Source organism: Mustela lutreola, chromosome 13 (genome assembly GCF_030435805.1).
Source record: "Mustela lutreola isolate mMusLut2 chromosome 13, mMusLut2.pri, whole genome shotgun sequence".
Lineage (NCBI taxonomy): Eukaryota > Metazoa > Chordata > Mammalia > Carnivora > Mustelidae > Mustela > Mustela lutreola.
This window is the reverse complement of record NC_081302.1, coordinates 14746213-14758805: the sequence shown is the minus strand read 5'-3', so window position 1 is coordinate 14758805 and position 12593 is coordinate 14746213. Positions and strand designations below refer to the sequence as shown.

The 12593-nt window shown below is 44.6% G+C and overlaps 1 protein-coding gene and 1 non-coding gene across 4 annotated transcripts in view; one reads left to right on the top strand and one right to left on the bottom strand.

Annotated features, from left to right (window-relative positions):
* LOC131814177 (U6 spliceosomal RNA) lies at window positions 1-107 on the bottom strand. The gene has a single exon (XR_009347178.1). It is a non-coding gene; the product is annotated as a U6 spliceosomal RNA (small nuclear RNA).
* CLDN10 (claudin 10) overlaps window positions 1-12593 on the top strand; it is a 119237-nt gene that overhangs the window by 84723 nt on the left and 21921 nt on the right. The window contains exon 1 of one of the 3 annotated variants that reach the window (XM_059144819.1): window positions 9650-9920. The exons of the other annotated variants lie outside the window; for them this stretch is intronic. Within the exon in view, the coding sequence (XP_059000802.1) occupies window positions 9701-9920 (220 nt within the window). The 5' untranslated portion in view covers window positions 9650-9700. Of the gene's footprint in view, window positions 1-9649; window positions 9921-12593 lie in introns of those variants that run through there. 3 annotated transcript variants of the gene reach the window in all.

Here is a 12593-nt window from a genome sequence, read left to right as displayed (position 1 = left end):
TTTAACATGGAACGCTTCGAGAATTTGTACGTCATCCTCACACAGGGGCCATGCTAATCTTCTCTGTATCCTTCCAATTTTAGTATCTGTGCTGCTGACGTGAGCACTTACGTTTTATTTAAACAATCTCTATACACAACGTGGGGCTTGAACTTATGACCCCGAGGATCAAGAGTCACGTACTCTTCCGACTGAGCCAGCCAGGTGCCCCGGGAATGTTTCAGTATTTGTATTTTTTTTTTTTTAAATTTTTAAGCACATATCTTTAAACGGCTTCAGAATTTGAATGACTAGGATATCATTTAAACAAATAAGAACGTGAACTTTGGAAATGAAGAAACGGGTTTCAGAGTAATATAATAATTATATAGTCAGATGGAACAAGTATTGCGGATGTGAAAAAACAAAAACAAAAAACAAAAAACATCCCGCCCTGCTGTCGGTGAGCCCGTGGGATCTAACCCTTCCAGAAACAACTCAGAAGTACCTAGTGAAAAAGGGAAAAAAGCAAAACCAAAAACAAAACCCTTGCATTTTACATCTGAATGGGACCCTTTTCCTTTGTTTTATTGCAGCGCACTTTTCTTTAGCTAAGATGGATCCCAAACGTCATCAGAAAACAAAATAAACATAAGAAAGACAGTCCAGAGCAAGGGGAATTTCTTACACCACAGAAAACCCCCAATTCAGGACAGTGAGAGAAGAGGGCTGTAAGGGAAAATTCTTGAATTCTAACGAGCGTGGCACAGGACCCAAAGCATGGAATAGACAGAACAGAGTACTCCAATGAACTTTTTATAATGTGTGTGTGCACATGCATAGACGTACATACACATGCGTGTACATTTCTTCATCTACACATGCACAAACACGCGTACATTTCAAGAAAAGTGTTGCAGAAACCAACTGTGATACAATGAATCAGCATTGCCTGGGACATCATTAAACAGCATGTGATGAACTCCAGTTCATCTCTTAAAAGACTTATCGCACGATGAAATTAAATAAGGAAATTATTATTAAATAAGGAAATTAGGTATCCTGTTCAAATACCTCTGACTATAAAAGCCACTCTCTGAAAAATAAAGATAAAAACAAAGCATCTAGAATTGTGTTGATTCATTTTATGTCTGTATTTGGTCATATACCCAGGGATTTTTTTTTTAAGATTTTATTTATTTATTTGACAGAGAGATCACAAGTGGGCAGAGAGGCAGGCAGAGAGAGAGAGAAGGGTTAGGAAGCAGGCTCTCCACCGGGAAGAGAGCTTGATGCAGGGCTTGATCCCAGGACCCTGAGACCATGACCAGTGCTGAAGGCAGAGGCTTTAAACCCTCTGAGCCACCCAGGCGCCTCTACCCAGTGGATATTGATGGAATACACAACTTCACAGAGTTGTGTTGGTAGGAGGCAACATAGTACAAAAGACTGTGACTCTAGGACCAAACCTGGCTTCCACCACCTCCTAGAGTAAGTGACTTCACCTGTCTTTTGTTTGGTTTCCTCATCTCTATCTACAAGGGAATGATAACAACCCACTTCATGGGGTTGTTACTAATTGGGTGACTGTACCTAAAAGGTACCCATACAAGTTTTACTAGATAAAAATAGAAGAAAGCCTACATTTTGGAAGGAATCATCATCAATTATTTGCTTCTGGGTATGTTTCTGTAAGAATTTGCATTTTTGACCCTTAAAGAATTCGTTGTAAACATCCAATAATGTTTGCCATGAAGCAAGCCAAACAGTAAACATGGAGCTCCTGTGTACTTTGGAATACATTCTCACCAGTTGTATTTAGAGGACCGCAGAGAGGGAAAATCTCTTCCTATGTAACGGTCACTGGAATGTTCTGCTTCCCCCCTTACACACACTCATGTGGAAAGGCGAGGGCTGTGGACGCAATCTCCATCCTCTCTTGTGCCCATCCGTCTCCTTTTTCACTGCAAAGATTCTCTTCCCAACCACTGTTTGGTGGTCCCCTGGCCCCCTCCCCTACGTTTCTGTTCCCCTTCTTCTGTCATGTAACTGTCCATCCTCTCTGACTTTCAACTGTTGTCTAGTTAAATTTCCTACCGTTGCCACACTTCCCTTTGGACAACCCCCCCCCCCCATTTCTTTCCCTTGGATTAATCTCCCTCTTGCTTCCTGGCTTTTCTCCCTCTGCTCCTGCATCAACCTCTTCTTTGTTGACACGCTACCAAATACTTTCTCTTGCCTGATTCCTCCTTTGCCTTCTGTCCCCTACATCACCCCGCTTCATTAGCGAATCCAACTACCCTGCTTTAATCACGTTTTTCATAAGCAAAAATAAGATTTGAAAATAAAATAAAATAAAATCATATTATCTTCATGCCCAACCCCTCCCCCGCAACACACACACCTGTACATATACAGTCCTTTCAATAAAGCAAAGGAGCGAGAGCGATGGCAGGAAATGGTTGATAGAAAAGAAAGCATGGGGGCACCTGGGGGGCTCAGGGGGTTAAAGCCTCTGCCTTCGGCTCAGGTCATGATCCCAGGGTCCTGCGATGGAGCCCCGAGTCCTCGAGTCCTCGGGCTCTCTGCTCTGCAGGGAGCCTGCTTCCTCGTCTCTCTCTGCCTGCCTCTCTGCCTACTTGTGATCTCTGTCTAATAAATAAAACTTTAAAAAAAGAAAAGAAAGCATGGAAGACAGCAAAGGAAAATTCTTGCCTTTCTTCTCTCCTTGTTGATTTGGTCTGTGGCTGGTCAAGATCATTAGGAATCAGACTCAGAGACTTTCAGAGCTCCAAGTGGTCTTGGAGACCATCAGAATAACTCCTTCATTTTATTAATTAGGAAGCTGCAACTCAGAGGAGAAAAAAAAAAAAAAAAAAAACAACCTGACTTGTCCTAAACATACAGATTTACTTGCTGCCCAATCTGAGTGGGTAGGATTTATTAGGATTCATGAGATGCTTATTGACTCGCAAAATACAACCAACCGATCTGCAAGCACGCACGGGAAGATTCTAGCATCCCTGAGTGAGAGTCCTTTCTGGCTGGAGGGGTATTCATCAGGACAGCTGTGAGCTACTAGGGGCCAAAACTTACCCCTCCAGAGGATCAAGAGGAATCTAGATGGCCCCAAGTACCTCAGAATTGGGAATGAAAGCATTTTTTATATTTAAATTCAATTAATTAACATAGAGTATTATTAGTTCTAGAGGTATTCAGTCATTCATCAGTCTTTTACATCACGTGTCCTCCTTAATGTCCAACACCCAGTTACCCTCCCCTCTCCCTCCCCTCCTGCAACTCTCCATTTGTTTCCCATGATTAAGAGTCTCTTATGGTTTGTCTCCTTCTCTGATTCTGTCTTGTTTTATTTTTCCTCCCTTCCCCGATGATCCTCTGTTTTGTTTCTTAAATTCCACATACAAGTGAGATCATATGATAATTGTCTTTCTCTGACTGACTTATTTCACTTAGCTTAACACTCTCTAGTTCTATCCCTGTGGTTGCAAATGGCGAGATTTCATTTTTTTTGATGGCTGAGTAGTATTCCATTGTCTATATATATCACATCTTCTTTATCCATTCATCTGTCGATGAACATCTGGGCTCTTTCCATAGTTTGGCTATTGTGGACATTGCTGCTATAAACATTCAGGTGCACATGTCCCTTCGGATCACTACATTTGTATCTTTAGGGTAAATACCCAGTAGTGCGATTGCTGGGTCGTAGGACAGCTCTATTTTAAACTTTTTGAGGAACCTCCATGCCATTTCCCAGAATGACTGCACCAGCTTGCATTCCCACTAACGGTGTAGGAGGGTTCCCCTTTCTCCACATCCTCACCAACACCTGTTGTTTCCTGACTTGTTACATTTAGCCAGGGATTTAGTGCATTTTAAATGTAATGCAGAAAAAACAAGTCCACAAAACACATGTCACCAACTTGCAACAGGTCCATTGAGACATTCTTCTTTTTTTTTTTTTTTTTAGATTTTATTTATTTATTTGTCAGAGAGAGAGAGCACAAGTGGAGGGAGCAGCACACAGAGGGAGAAGCATGCTCCCCAAAGAGCAGGGAGCCGGATGCAGGACTCGATCCCAGAACCCTTGGATCTTGACTCGAGCTGAAGGCAGAGGCTTAACAGACTGAGCCACCCAGGCGCCCCCCCCCCCCCCGTGAACTGTTCTGATACAGTACAGCCTTAGACAATACCAAATGCCAAAATAAAAATACTGTTTCCTCATAATTTGCAAAAAAATTATATGTATATACATACATACATATATACACACAAATATATGATTAATGATGCAATGATAAACATGAGTGTTCATTCCCATAATACTCCTATCACTCTGTTGTAGCTTTCCTGCTAAGGAGATTATAAATATCATAGAATTTGCCTCGATAGAATTAGTGTAGAGCATTAAGATAAACAGAGTCTTAGGGAAAATAGAAGGAAAAAGAACACAGATATGCTATTTTACTCTCTTAGTATCGGCATTAATGTCTTCTCTAACATGGTGTAACAGTATTTGGCTTCTGGGTAGTTGTTTTAGTTAATAACTACTTTATCAGAACTTAGTTTCTTCCCAGCTGATTAGCAGCACCCACCTCCCTTGCGTCTAGGAAGGAGCTAATGTCTACTGAAACCAAATTTGATGCCTAGAAAATCCTTGAGTTAAGAGGCACACCTGTGTTGTTTGGCAGGTGAGTTGAATCTCAAGTAAAGAATTTCTGCAAATCTCCTGTTAAGTCGGCTAAACTGGTTTCACTCCTATTAAACAACCCTGGGGCAGGGGGTGGGGGGAGTCCTCTATTTATCCTTAATAAGCATAATAATGCCCAAGAAATAACTTCCAATGCTAATCTCAGTGGTGTAGGTCTCAAAAGGGGAAAAGTTCAGAATATCTTTCAGGACATTCGATGGCTCCTTGTCAAATTTATTAATTTATAGATAAATTAGCATCATCATATTGGAAAAAAATCCACGGTTTTTTGTAAAGACCAGAATATTGTTAGTTAATTAAGATGTTACTTTGAATAACTTGGAGAAACAACTTTCTAGCTGTATTCACACAATATTCAAAGAATGGGGGCACCGGGGTGGCTCAGTGGGTTAAAGCCTCTGCCTTCAGCTCAGGTCATCATCCCAGGGTCCTGGGATCTCAAGCCCCACATCGGGCCCTCTGCTCAGCAGGGAGCCTGCTTCCCCCTTTGTCTCTGCCTACTTGTGATCTCTGTTTGTCAAGTAAATAAATAAAATCTTTAAAAAAAATTAAGGATAGATCATCATGAATAAGTAAATAAAAATTTCAGTGAACTGAATCCTGAAGAAAATAAGGAAGCATTTATCAACGGAAAGGTACTCTGTAAATAGGTTTGCAGATTAACTGCAAAGGTTATCTGGGAATCTATAATCTTAAAGTGAAATAGACCATTTATTTAGAGATTTTTTAAAAATTTCTATTCAGTCTTTTTTTATTTTTTAGATATTCTTATGTTGAAGTATGTTGTTGCCTAGTCTGAGGTTTCTTCTGACTGAACAGGTTTTGAAATATATAGAATATAAGACGTTTTAAAATAGATGCTTGATTCATTACATAATGCTCTTTAGGTACTGAGGGAAGTTAACATTTTCATCTTTTGGTCAGGCACTTGTGGGTTCTAAAATAAAACTCTTTGGCAATTATGCAGGACGTGCCAGGGAAGAAAAAGAAAGAGTTTAGGCTCTCTAACCTCATACAACGGACAAAGGATAAAAGTAAAAGAAATGAATCAAATCCACAGGCGTGACGACCCTAGTCTGTTTCAGCAGGCAAAGGAGCTAATAGCATTGCCATCCAGGTCTTAATTTATGGATCCCTTGAGGTATTTTCAACTGCTTTGAAGTTGAAATTGTGGGCCACAGTCTCTTTTTTACTCTTTTACAGAGTAAAAGAATATTTCTTTTTTCAAAGTTTTCAACCAAGAGATTCATTTTCTTTCTCTCTATAATGCACACCATCTGTTTTACTAAACTAACAGTTTATAGCCATATATATATATATCTCTCTCAACCAGTCAGAGCTATGGTTTCCAGCCTGGTTATACACTTATACACTAGAAGCTTTGGAAAACTCACTCCCGGCATTACCCCCAGAGATTCTGGGCTTCAATAAGTGGTCTGGTGATGCAGCAGAGAGAAAGAAAGTCTTTCTTGGAGTTCCAAGTTGGAATTCTTGGAGGATTTTTTTTTTCCCCTCTGGAAACTATGTTGAAATGGTGATCCAGATTCATGGATTCTTTTTTTAAGATTTACTTATTTAGGGGCACCTGGGTGGCTCAGTTGGTTGAGTGACTGCCTTCAGCTCAGGTCATGATCCTGGAGTCCTGGGATTGAGTCCCCCATCGGGCTCCAGCTCCACAGGGAGTCTGCTTCACCCTCTGACCTTCTTCTCTCTCATGCTCTCTCTCTATCTCAAATAAAAATAAACAAAATTAAAAAAAAAAAAGATTTACTTATTTATTTTAGAGAGAGACAGAGAGAGTGAGCCCACATGAGCAGGAGGAGGGGCAGAGGGTGAGAGAGAAACCACAAGCATGCCCACCGAGCATGAAGCCTGCACAGGGGCTCGATCCCAGGACCCTGAAATCATGACCTGAACGGAAATCAAGAGTCCACCACTTAACGGACTGAGCCACCCAGGCACCCCTGGGTTTATGGATTTTTAAAAAAAAAGATTTATTTATTTATTTATTTGACAGACAGAGATCACAACACAAGTAGGCAGAGAGGCAGGCAGAGAGTGAGAGGAGGAAGCAGGCTCTCGGCTGAGCAGAGAGCCCAATGCGGGGCTCGATCCTAGGACCCTGAGATCATGACTTGAGCAGAAGTCAGAGGCTTTAACCCACTGAGCCACCCAGGGGCCCCTTATGGATGTTTTTTAAAGTACAATAGGGAAAGCTACATAATCGGTTAAGTAAACATTCAGGGGCTGGTCTAAAACACCAAACCATTCTTCATAGTTCTTTCTTTAAAACACACAATGAGCTTTGATTCCAAACAATGAAATCTAGAACCAACCTATTATTAAATTAGGAACTGCTTGAGTCTTCAGAGCACAATACTATACATTTTTGTGTGTCAAATGACTCAGGGTTTTTTCTGGAAGAAAAAAAAAAAAAGAAAGAAAGAATCAATAAATTTAGTACCTGCCAGGAGGAAGACACTAGGAGACTGTCAAACAAGGCTAGAAATAAAGTACAAAACCCAAATACATGCAATTTTGAATTTTAGGAAACGCCATAGGGAATGTCCTGGTTCATGATTTTTTGTGTTTTCTGAATAGTAAACTGGGTTAGAAATAGATGAGTCAGAAAACAATATGGCGGAGAGACCCTAATGGAAATACACTGGAGAGCAAGAAAGAAGGTGATAAAAGCTCATTAAAAGGCAAATCATACAAAAGAATAGTGGACAGTTTGTAGTCAATAGAGAAAGGTGATCTATTCGAACAGCAGCAAAGATGAGAAGGATGAGGGGTACCAGGTGCTTCCCAAACTCTTTTGAAGCTTGACACACCGGGACAAGGTGGGACCAAGAGCAGTACAGAAGTGGAACCATGTGTGCGTCCCACCGTGTACACACCATCTTCACCCTTATTCCCATTCGTACAAAGCATGACACGACCGTGCACACACAACACAGCTGCCGGGGGTGCTGCCTGGCTCCAGAGTAGGACTTACCTTGTATTGTCTCAGCACAGATGATGGCATTTAGGTGGAAGAAAAAGAGACAGGGTTGAGGCGCTTGAGTGGCTCAGTCCATTAAACATCTGCCTTCCGCTTGCGTCATGATCCTGGGGTCCTTGGTTTGAGCCCTGCATCAGGCTCTCTGCTCAGCAGGGAGTCTGCTTCTCCCTCTCCCTGTGTGCCCTCTCTCTCTCTCAAGTAAATAAATAAAATCTTAAAAAAAAAAAAAAAAGGAAAAGAGGTTTGAGCTCATTACACAGAAAAACTTTCTAAAGGGCTGTCAAACCAATACACAACAAAACCAGAACATATGCACTGAACCCCATCGGCCTGAAATTGTAGCATGAACCAAATACTATCTCAAGAAATAGACTAATTGGGCTGAGCCTGGAATGTATCCTAATGGTCTCCAGCGTCCTTCCTAATGTAAATTTCGATGATTCTATAGTCCAAACTTCTCTTTTCTTCACAGACATCTAATCACTTCTACTTTCATTCTGTACCAATTTGGTTGAAACAAAAAGTGACAAGAGCACACTTATGGTGATGAGCACTGAGCAATGTATAGTGTAGTCGAATTCTATACTGTATAACTGAAACTAATATTAACACTATATGTTAATTATACTGGAATTAAAATTTAAAAAGATATTAAAAGACAGTGACAAAGAGGAATTGAGAAACTCTTCACAATGAGTGAAAGTGTGACACAGAGGGTTAGCAACCAGCTTTATTGTAGAGGACTGATTTACAGGTTTTTAGACCTTTGGTTACTTTTGGCAAGAAGTGAATCCTGAAAGCTCATACCAAGAACCGCAAGAACTTTAAAGGGACAAATAACCCCATAATAAAGCCAGCGTCTTTGTTCTCTTATTTATGCCCAGATTCGTGACCTCAGAAACTGAAAGGACAACTTGATCTTTATGTTTAATTCGATACAGCAATGAAGACACGAATGAGTTTATTTTTCATTCAGGTGCAAAAGGTGGCAGTCCCAAAAAATAAAGTAAAACAAGATATGGAACAGTGTTCACTATGACAGAGCCATCCGCTGATAGAACAGACTCGCAGAACTGGGAGCAAGACCGGACGTCCAGGGAAAATGTCTTAACTGCTTCTCCTACGCTTACTGCTAGGGCACAAGCAGGCCAGCCTTGAGGCTGGAACATTCCAGATCAAAATGGCAAGGAAGGCTGCTGCCACTGAGCTTGCGCGCTCCACGTCCTGCGGTCTTGAATTTAAGCCTGTGCCCCACACATCTTAGGATGACTTTTTGCATATCGCGGGGCCAAAAGAGAACTGCAGAGATTTAAGGGCAAGGCCTATTTCAAGCCCAGAACTGCAGTCGTCCCTCCGTGACAGGCTGAACAGGGTCACGCAGAGGAGCGTAGCATGAAAACCTTTAGAGTTCAGCAAGCCTAGGGCTGCGGCGTGATCTGGCAGGCCGTGTCCTTTCGGAAGGCTTTTTCTGCTCTGCTTTTGCACTCCAGAAGCCGAGCTATTTGCCAGGGGTAGGACGGGGGAGGGGGAGGAGATGGAGGGGGAGAGGGAGGGGGATGGAGGGAGAGAGGGAGGGGGAGGAGGGAGGGGGAAGAGGGAGGTGGGGGGACACGAAGCGGGCTGTCCACATCCTGCTGCCAGTCTGTCCAACAGGATCGCCGCTCTCCAGGGTCCCGGCCCCGAGATACCAGGGCTGGGGGCGAGGGGAGCGCAGGCCACGTTTCCCCCAGAACCCCCGACCCTGGGCGCCGGGCCAGCTGGCTGGAGAGAACCCAGGCAGCGAGCCTAAGAGCTCCCCGCCAGCCCTCTCCGCCCGGGAGGGAGCGTCCTGTCCTCGGGCCCGTGCGCGCCCCCTAGCGCCGGTCCGCGGACGGGGCGGGGCAGGGCGGGGCGGGGCGGGGCGGGGCGGAGCCCCGGGGCGGGGAGCGCGGGGGGCCGTGGCACCCAGTGGAGGCGCGAGCGCGAGCGCGGCTGCAGCGGGCGGCATGGCGAGCACGGCCTCGGAGATCATCGCCTTCATGGTTTCCATCTCCGGCTGGGTGCTGGTGTCCTCCACGCTGCCCACCGACTACTGGAAGGTGTCCACCATCGACGGCACGGTCATCACCACCGCCACCTATTGGGCCAACCTGTGGAAGACGTGCGTTACCGACTCCACGGGCGTCTCCAACTGCAAGGACTTCCCCTCCATGCTGGCGCTGGACGGTCTGCATCCCCTCGGCCCCTGCCCCCGGCCCTCGCTCCAGCCCGGCGGGGCCGCGGGGCGCCCTCTTGGCCCTCTGACCACCCCCTCCCCGGCCGGACTCCCTCGGAGGCCCGGGTCCGCTTTACCCCCAGGGCCTGGGGGAGCCGCGGAGAGCCCCATGCCCTTCGCCGCCGTGTCCGGACGCGTGTCCCGCGGGGGCGCCTGCCGGAGCCCGGCGCCCCGGGGCGGGAGAGGGGGACACTCCTGGGGGGGAGGGTGGGCGACTCAGGAGTCGGGAGGGGGGTGCGGAGGGAAGCACCTTTGCAGTCCCGAGAGTCGAGGACACGGTTGCGGGATCCCCATCTCTCGGGGACTGTTAGGACACGGGAGTAACGCTGGTCCCCTGCACCCAGCACTCCCCGAAAGAGCTGGATCCTGAGTAAAGTGGTATCATCCACATGTCAACGCCAAATTTGCTTGTCCTCAACTCCCTTTAACCGTTTTGTCAGTTCTTTTAAAAATAGGCAAGGGGAAATAAACATATTGCGGGGAGTGTCAACCGGTTCCCGCCTCTCCCCAACTTCCTTCCCAAGGGAGAAAGAAAACAACCCCACGCTTCAACAAATGTGTCCTCCTGGGCTTTAATGCTTCCTCCAAGTTTTGGACAAATAAATAGCCCTTGCCTGTGCCGCATTGGTAGAGAATCCTGGCTAGCAAGAATCTTGTGCCAGAGACTGCCAAGGACTGTGTCGGTGCCTCCCTCATCTGCTCTCCGGGTCTCTCTCCTGCGATTCTTTTGTAGATCGTTTGTTTTCAGTTGTGTTCTCTATTGTATTGACTTAGAGCAACAGGTAGATGGTCACATAGAAAAGTGTTTTCGTTTATTTTTTATTTTCTTGAAGATTTTATTTATTTGACAGATAGATCACAAGTAGGCAGAGAGGCAGGCAGAGAGGGGGAAAGAGGCTCCCTGCTGAGCAGAGAGCCTAATGGGGGGCTTGAACCCAGGACCCTAAGATCATGACCTGAGCAGAAGGCAGAGGCTTAACCCACTAAGCCACCCAGGTGCCTCTCTGTTTTAGTTTTGGGAGGAGTGGCTGTCAGCCCAGTTACCATGACTGCTCAAGTTCTAGGTTCGACAGGACTCAGTAGATCCAGGCACAAATTGAAAGATAGTCATTTGCATTACCTCTAGTTTCGAGGTGTTTTCTTTCCTTCTTTAAAAAAAAAAAAAAAAAAAAGGTTTTGTTTTATTATTCCATGACAGGTTTTTATTTGCATAACTGACTCCATAAAAGACAATAATTAATTCCCCTAACACAGTGTTTGCCACGAAAAGCAAACTGTTGCTCAATGTGGTATTTGATGGAACCTCCACAGACAGGCGTACGTGCCTGGTTTTAGATGGGTGACACCCAGGTCTTGGTCTGTTGTGTAAAAGTAGTAGCTGGGACACTGTTGAGGCCCTAGAATTACTGGTGAATTTCCCATGCTCTGTACAGCACACTTTCAGGTAGATGCTTTGAACAGGCAGGCTCTTGTTTCTGTGGTTTACATTCGGGAATTGGGGATTGATGGTTACTGTCCTAAGTGCATCCTTCTGCTGTTAACTGTGCTGTTACCTGAGATAGTGAGCCAGATCCGATCCCAACAATGGTGTTGTCGCCTTATGAGAGTGCACTTAGCATGGAGACTTGGGGGGCAGGTTGGGTAGAGAGGAGGGAGGGGGGTATAGCCCTCAGTTGTGAGGTTTTGGAGAGAGTTGAGGTTGGAGAAAAAAAAGGAGTGACATTAATGTACAACCCGACTTGCAAAATGGCCTTTCATGTGTGCTCACGTGTCTAGGAAATGGCTTAAAAAAAACACAAATGACTTCATACTCCCTGTTGTTCTGCAGTATTCTAAAATTAATAGCATACCCTTCCCAGCCAGCACATATAGAAGTAACTCTTTCTAACAACTGCATAGGGTGCATAAGTCTGGACAGACTGGTTTGCCTAACTACTTTCTCCTTGTCGGACAACGGGCCCTTTCCAGCGTGTCGTTGGTGGTGGTGCTGCACTGAAAATCTTAATATTCATCTCGTTGTGCACTTGTGTATTTCTGTAAAGTAGATACTGAGAAATGGTACTGTCAGGGGGTAGATGATAACATTTTAATGTTCGGTTTATAGTGCCAAATCGCAGTCCACCAACAACATATGAGGATGCCTGTTTCTCTGCATTCTCACCACTAAGTTTTTCATCCAGCATCATAGGTGACATAGTATCCTGTTATCATTTTCATCAGTATTTCCCAAGTTTTTGCCAATGATTTTTACCACTTTATCATGTATTTATTGACCACTTTCTTTCTTTCTCTTTCATACATTGCCTGTCTATATCTTATGCCTACAGTCTCTTGTTTCCTCTCGATATAAATGATTGGGTTTTTTGTTTTTATTTTATTTTTATTTTATTTCTTTTTAGTGTTTCAAAATTCATTGTTCATGCACCACACCCAGTGCTCCATGCAATACGTGCCCTCCTTAATACTCACTACCAGGCTCACCCATCCCCCCACCCCCCTTCCGTCCAAAACCCTCAGTTTGTTTCTCAGAGTCCACAGTCTCTCATGGGTTATCTCCCCATCCGATTTCCCCCATCTCACTTCTCCTCTCTATCTCCCCATGTCTTCTGTGTTATTCCTTATGC